The 7,870-nt window shown below is 41.5% G+C and overlaps 1 protein-coding gene across 1 annotated transcript in view; it reads left to right on the top strand.

The window, feature by feature from the left end:
• The window catches only part of SYNE3 (spectrin repeat containing nuclear envelope family member 3), a 61,087-nt gene extending 53,450 nt beyond the window's left edge, over positions 1-7,637 (top strand). Inside the window, exon 18 of the mRNA XM_074149252.1 lies at positions 4,510-7,637. Coding sequence (XP_074005353.1) covers positions 4,510-4,698 — 189 coding nt within the window. The 3' untranslated portion in view covers positions 4,699-7,637. The remainder of the gene's footprint in view (positions 1-4,509) is intronic.
• The last annotated feature ends 233 nt before the right edge of the window (positions 7,638-7,870 follow it).

The following is a 7,870-nucleotide window of genomic DNA, read 5'->3' on the forward strand; positions in this document are numbered from 1 at the left end:
TTCAGGCAGCAGTGCATTTCCCAGGATAGTCCCCCAGTGAAATGCTCTAAGGTAAGAGGAATGAATCCAGACTAAATCTTTTTTCTCTGCTGGCTCACAGTGCAGTGGTACAGGTATGATGTTTGTCAGGCATGCTGGTGACATACAAGCAGCAGCAAAAACCCACTAATGAGCATGGTATAAAACGTTATATTCCTCTTCTCCCTCAAGCAGCTAGATTAACTGTGTGTTTTCATGTATCCTGGAATGCGGTCAATAGCAAACCAGGGAGTGCACTGGTTTTTAGTAAAACACTTCAGCAACTTACACAGGAATATTATGTAGCAAGTTCTAAAGTGCTTTTCTGCTGTTTCCCATCCAAGTGATTTTTCACGGTGCATTTGGTAAGGAGTTATTAACTGCAAACAGATTTAAGTGCTGAGGACTCTCTAGATCTAAACCGATGCTTGTCATTCAAACGCCCCAACATGAATCAAGTACAAATGTGAATGTTCACAGCCAGTGCAGTTCATTTGGTAACAAGCATGCATTTAGCATTACACAAAACACAGCCGTCTACCCCTTGACAGTCCTTGCTTGTCCTGGTATTTTGAGGGAAAAGAGGGAGGACATTTATCCTTGATGGTGAACTTTAAAAGTATATTTTCTTTTTAAATGTCAACCTATTCCTTTTCCATGTGTGTTTCAAAAATGTCTCTGACACTTTGGCTCGATACCCAGGTATTCCAGTTGTTATTCTAAGATGGTGGAAATTAAAGTTCTGTTGACTTCACTGGAGCTTTGCCAGTTTTCCTCAGAGGAAGATTTGATTTCAGAATATTTTGTGGAGCCTAGATCTGACACACGCACTGCAGGCACTGTGGGTGCCTGGTAGTAGCTGTACCAATGCCAGTACCAATAGGGGAATTCCAGTGTGTAGCAAGGGTTGTGGTTCCCACCTTTGATCTCATATGGAAATGAAATGTTCAAACTGTCTTTTGCAAAGGTGGAACTGCATCAGACTGTCCTTTTCTAACCCACAATGATGTGCTAAAGGGTTGGGAGTGTGGTCTTGACTCCAGGTAGACTCGTACAGCCCTGATCACTCTGAGCCCAGCAGAGCAGAGGTTTGAACCTTGGCCTCCTGAATTCCCTGGTGGTGCCATAGTCTCAGGTCACCACAGCCTGCAAGCATCTCTCTCACAAAAATACCTTGACTTAGTCTTAGTAAAATTGAAGTGCTGCTTTTTTAACACTCAGAGAGGGACTCGGTGCCTAAAACCTTCCCTGCTTTTTCCAACTGTATGATCTCTTCTATTAGTTTGCTGTGTCTCCTTCAAAATTTTCTATCCTTTAACTATTACACCTGTAGTAGTACTAACACCAAAAAAAAAAAAAGTTGTATCACCCATTGTTCCTGCAAACACAAAGTAGCAGAACTAATGTAGGTTTCATGTGCACAAGAACACCAGAACCTGGGCATATAAGTAATGAATCCATTTTTAAGGGTATCTGCTGAACTCCATGAATAAGAAGTTCCCAATCCTGACTTTATTTAGTTGTCTCTGTGCATAATCCTGCTGCAGACACTGAAGTTAATGGTAAATCTCCCATGGATTTCAGTGTGTGTGGGTTGGGGCCCTCATATATTAAGAGCTTATCATTGCAAATTTGCTGAAAGCACCAAACCCTCACAGCTCCTGTGTGCCTCATCTTCAGTCCTGCAGAGACATCATAATACCATGTTTGTGATAGCAGAGTCATTCCCATGGCAACAAATGGAGTTAGAAATGCAAGATTCTGACCTTCCTGTGTGATCAAACAAAACAGAGAAGCTGGGCAGCAAAGACAAAAGTTCATCAAACACAAATGCCTATAAACCCAGCAAGCAGGTGGGAGAGAAGCAGCAGATAAAGACAAAATATTTTGCCTTCTCTGAAGTTCTGCCCTCAGGCAAATGTTCCTCCACAGATTTTTCTAATGCTAGGATCTGGTATGGGTAGCTGAGCATCTTACCCTGCAGAAAGCGCCAAGGAGAGCAAATGATAGCTTGTTAATAAAGCCATTTCACATTAATTCTTTCTGGAGGATGAGCTTTGACAAGCAATACTATTTTACAGCTCCTTCCAGTAGATCTAAAAACAAGGCACTTAATAAATAACATTTCAATCTCATCCCATTTCTTAGGGTTATATTAATAGTTTTTGCTTTAGAGATGACAGCAGAGTCAGTGACCTACTCTGAATCAAATGCTGGTGCAGTAAAAGAATTGGGGTTGGAAAAACATGAGTGACTAATTGGCAGTGTGGTCATCTTGGGAAGGCAACAACAAATCTGAGTGACCATGAGATGCCTGCTTCCTGGGCTGTGGCAGGAATGGAGATGAGGCACAACTGGAAAAGCCCACTATTTCCCACCAGTTCATAGGCAGAAGGAGGTAACTGGGAAGACAGGTGTTGCAGCTGGTCTGGCAATGAAAGAATAGTTTCAGATTCATGTAGCTTTCAAAACCAGCACTAAAGCATTGACAGCTGTAAAGGAAAAGTTTTAGATGCTGATAGGAAGACTGGCAGGCCTTCTCACAACTGTGTCGGTGAGAGGTGGACTTACAATTCCCAGTTTGAGTATCTGAAAACATTTTTGAGACCTCCAGCCATAATGAACTATTGAACAGTCAGTCACAGGATTCTACCCTTTAACAATATCAGCGTTAAGTCTTATTACGTCTTAGTTGTAGAAGAAAGAACATGGTTTGAATTGTCCCAAGGCAGAGGTGTCTCTAATCTGATCTTCCACCAACAGAACTGCAACTGTTAATAAATACAAACTAGTCCATGACTTCTGGAACCCGGAAAAGGCTTTTGTCCTTATAGATGGGACACTATAATAAACATATTTGTCATATTGCTGCATATTGCGGATGCAATGGAGAATTAAGAATGAGAAATGGTCAATGAAAACAGAAGCTGTCAGGGCCAGTACTGATTACACCAAGGAGCGGCTGTTTCATAGCATTACAGTCAAGCCCCAAAAGCTCTGACCAAGAGTTGTGGCTGCTGACCTTACGCGTAGCGGTTTTAGCATTGACTTTAAACACAGAAGCCCTGCAGATTTTGTTCAGCCCATAGGCTGATGAAATCCAGGGGAGATGAAGGATTTCAGGTTTGGGCTCCAGGACCAGAGAAGGGAAAGTCCTGTTAGTACAGCTACTTACCCCCTGGTACTTTGGCTTGCGTTTGAGAACAGGTCATAGTAGCAGCAGATGAGTCCTGGGATGCAGCCAAGTTGGCAAAGCTTTGATATGGAGGGTAAATGCTAGCTCTACCCAGAGAAGGTGCCCAAGGGTGCTTGAAGTCAGAGTCCTACTTACAACCTGACATTTACTCATTGCCCACTAACTCCTGACAGTTCCAATGGCCAAGGACCCGAGTTTTCACTGACCTTGACAAGCAAGTTATAACTCAGATACTGCAGGCCGGAAATGATAGGAGCAAGCAGCTGTTGCTCTGCTGCCTCTACATCTGCCTGAAACAATAATTAAATCTCCTCAGCCATTTGGCTTAGTGGAAGGAAACCAACTACAACAGAAGAATGATTTCACAGCACAACTGTCTCGTATTCTGTAACTGCAGCTGTATATTTGCCTTCATAATTAATTCTGTAAGCATTTACATAGAGCTGCTAGAGACAGAAATTCAGAAAGCAGTGGAAGAGGTAGACCCTTAAAAAATCAAAAAGAGTAATTACTTTCATCTAACAGCATTCTGCTCCGTATCTTCTCTCCTGATGTTTTCCACGGACTATTCACGATGATGCTGTAGTGTGTCCCTTCTGTGATGGCTCAGCAATATATGTGACTTTAATGTTCTCTGTGCTGTCAGCGTTGTGTTTTTTCTCATTCTCTTGCATCACATAAAAGTTTAAGGTGGGCATGGTAAAGAGGTATTGAGGTAAGCTGCACTGCATGGCCTTTTTGCTGGCTTGCAGCCCCATGGACCTCAAAGTCAGGGTCTGAAGAGCCCATTGCAGCTGGGGAGATGACGGTGAGGTGGATGAGCTGCAAGCTAAGCTCCTTTCTGCTGAGAGCAGAAGGCTGGCTCCTCTTTTCCAGGCACCAGCACTCTCATTTTACTGACAGGAGAGTTACTAACGCAGAGCTTCTGCGTCCTATGCTGACTGTGAGGAGACCAGTCATCAGCTTTGGTGTGAGCATTTGTAACTGGAAAATGGACGTTGTAACTGGGAAATGAACTTGTAGTCAATTGCTTTCTTCTGCTAGAAAGTCAGCAGTGTTCTCCTAGAAGACAGCATTTTGCAGCAGTGAATTCTGGAAGAGAGTGAAATATTCTCCTAAGAGAAATTGTTTCAGGACCAGTTTCAGTCAGCTGCAGCATGCCAAGCACCCAGGCTGGATCCCAGGGCAAGGACAACATGAGTTGTTCTACCCCTCTACCTGGCATTTTGATGTATTTGAAATGCACTTCCCTAGGTCTCATTTTTCTGAGTTGCTCTTTGGTTTGTGTCTTTCAGAAGCGCTCTGGAGGCGTGTGCTCATTCCTGCGTCGAGTGTGCTGGGCAGCACTACCATTCCAACTACTCCTCTTGCTCCTCCTGCTCCTGGCCTTCCTCCTGCCCCTGCCCTACAGCTGCTCGCGGGCCAACAACTTTGCTCGGTCCTTCAACCTGATGCTGAGATACGAGGGCCCACCTCCAACCTAACTTCTTGGTGTGGCACGAGGTGACTGTCAGAAAGACAGACTCTTTGTTTTTAACAATTGCAAGTATTGTAGATTTTAGGGCTTCTAACAAGGCTGTCATACCAATGGGATAGGCCACATAAATGCAAGATAATATTAGTCTACTTCAATCAGGTATTTGAGCAAAATTAATATTTTTACAATATTTTCTTACTATATTTATTATGTGTATATAGAGATTCTGTATGTGTATGTATGTACATATATATATATATATAATACTTATCTGTGGTCAAACTTAACATCCACCATCCACTGTTTAAAGATAATACTGCAATGTTTCTGTTTCTACCATCTTTCAGCCAGGAATACTGAATGATGGTTTTGTTGTGGTTTTTCTGGGTGATTTTTAAAAATCAGATTCTTGTTGACTACAATTGAAGTCAGAGAAAGTATGAGAAGATGTGGGCATGCACCAGAGTGCAAACTGGAGAACAGGCACAATAGAATCATGTTTGAATACAGTGGTTGACATTCAGCCCAAGGAAAATTGGGACTATTCTATTTGAAATCTTGAGCTGTGTTCAGTGTCTGGATGCCAAGATTGCAGAAAGTAATGGAAATTTTTCTGCTGACTTCAGTAGGAGTGGGGGTGGGCCTCCTCTTGTTCTCATTTTTTACCAGATCTCTTTTCCAATTACTGTGTTCTCCAGCCCACCTGGATCAGGAGAGGTAGAATACAGTAGGAAAAAAGCTGGGAAAAAAGGAATATATAGTTTTTAGCATCTCTATAGAAGCAGAACTTTTAAAATCAGGTCATAATTTTCTGAAAAAATTTGTGAGCGCTGAACAAAACCTTCTATCAGTGATCTTGTCTACAAAAAACAGTGAGGTTTTTTTTGCTTGTGGGATTTTGTGGTTTGGTTTGTTGTGTTTTTTTACTTTATAAAGAGGCATTTGGTAATGGATCATAAAGCCTGAACAGTGTGATACAGTCTGGCTCAGTGTCAGCAAAGCAAAAGTTGGAAGTACTTTAATAATACCACCCTGGAAACAAGATTCCTTCCTAGGATGTTTTTATATTAATGGTTTGTTAAACTGATATAAACTGATTGTATCAAAGACAGTCAAGCATAGATTTCTATATAGTTTAAGATGATGAAAACTTGTCATTTATTTACCTAACCTTATGCCTGATTTATCCAGTTTCTGAATGTACATTTTAACATTGCCTTTTAATGTAAAAGCAATTCTCACTTTACTGTGATGAAACCATTCATAGTGGTGTTTTATGTAATTGACTCCTGAGAGAAAAGGTAATTTCTAAAATTTTATGCTGTTTCTGAGAGCTCTCCCTTATTGTCTCATGTTTTTAGCTACAGTAGTAATCATACAAAAAAAAATTTAACAGAAGAAACAGTTACTTTTCCCACCCTGGCTGTGTTGCAGGAGGAACTTGCCTTCTGGGTATCAGTATGGTGTATTCAGTGTTGTTTTCCAAATAAGTTCCAAAATAATATTAAATCTGTTATGTGGGTAAATTATGTAGTAGCTGAGAGAATGAAGAAGGAAGTCATATTTCTTTAACAGAACCATGAAAGTTTTTCTAAAGAAGCAAACTTGAGTAGAATGGGGAGGCGTAGCAGTAAGTAGCTCATTATAGGCACAGAATGAGGGAGAACAGGCAGATGTGAAGAAGAGTAGCTAAAGAGAGATGTCCAACAATTTATAGAGCCTAAGAAAAGGATTCATGATGAATACAGAGGATAAGAATACAGGCTCTATGGAGGAAAAATTTCTGAATCTTTTTGGTTCCCTCTCCTTGCTATAGTATTGGTACTATTGCATATTAAACAGCTTTTCTTCAGTAAGGTGTAAATGGGGCAAGTAACAGCAACTGTACCAGTGTTCTGAGGAGACTCTTCCACTGCCAGGACTGTCACTGTGTTCCTAATAATGCTTCCGACTACACTGGGTTTACTAGAATTGGATAAAAATGCCAAAATTCTGCTAAAAGTGAAAAGGAAAGTGGAAATTGGAGGAGAAACAACAGGGATGGTGAATGTATTCAGGTAGACTGAAAGAGGAGTGTGAGGAGGAGCTGAGCTGATGTGGATTAAAACCTGGCTGTCAGGAGGTAGCAGAAGAGCTCTAGTGAGCAGGCAGAGGGGGACTGAAAGCAGAACGGTGAGGAGCGAGGATGTACGCTGAGCAGTAAGACATTCACATCTAAACGGGAAGCGAAGGAAGGCCTGTGATTTCTTTCATGAGGGAGCCAGATGGAGAGGAGCTATAATTCGTCAGAGAATGGGGCAAATTAATTCCTCCTTTGCAACGGTTCTTTCTGGCGGCAGAGGACATACCTCATTCTCTCCTCTGATTAGCTGTACAAGAGCCATGCACGTTCCCACAATGTTCCTCTAAAAATTGCTGCCAGCCCTGAGGGAAGAAACCCCCGTGGCTGTGCAGCAAGGAGCTAATCATCACGCACATTGCCATTTCAAATTAAATGCACCAGTAGAAAAGAAGTGTAGGGCAAGAGGGGCAGTAACAAAACCTGCTGGATGTGGCTGTGGATGTGTGTGCTTGTGCACACGCTTTTCTGTGGTGTAGCTACATTGCACTTCTCTGGGTTTTGCTGAGCTGTTGCAGGTGATGAAAGTAAAATGCTGGTGAGAAAGTAAAAATAATGAGGAATAATATAGCCGCAAGTGAAAATCAGTAGGGAGATAGACAAGTTTTTTCTATGAAAGCACAAAATCTCCTATCAGATTTCTTTCTGCCCAGCCTTTCTGATCTGGATGATTTTTATGGGTTCACAGAGGCATTTGACAACACAGGAGTGTGCAATTGGGGGAAAAAAATGCTACACAGAGGACCATAACAGAACAACTGCATCATCACCTTGATGTTTTAGTGTTGTGGCAGGTTTAAAAAAAAATAAATTAGAAACACACCTTTGCTGCTGGGTTTTCATTCAATTTATTCTGTAAGTCCCCTGTTTGTAATCTTGGAATTTTTTGCTTTCAATCTCAGCAAATCCATTCTTATTAACTTAAGTAATCTAAATCACACAAGTGATGAATCTTTCTACTTCTTTGCAATGGAAACTATCCACAGCACAGGACTTCTATGTTGATCTCACTTAAAGCAATTTAACTCTTCCATAATGTCATTGATCTCACCTGTCCAAT

The sequence above is a fragment of the Numenius arquata genome, chromosome 6, assembly GCF_964106895.1.
Source record: "Numenius arquata chromosome 6, bNumArq3.hap1.1, whole genome shotgun sequence".
Taxonomy (NCBI): Eukaryota; Metazoa; Chordata; class Aves; order Charadriiformes; family Scolopacidae; genus Numenius; species Numenius arquata.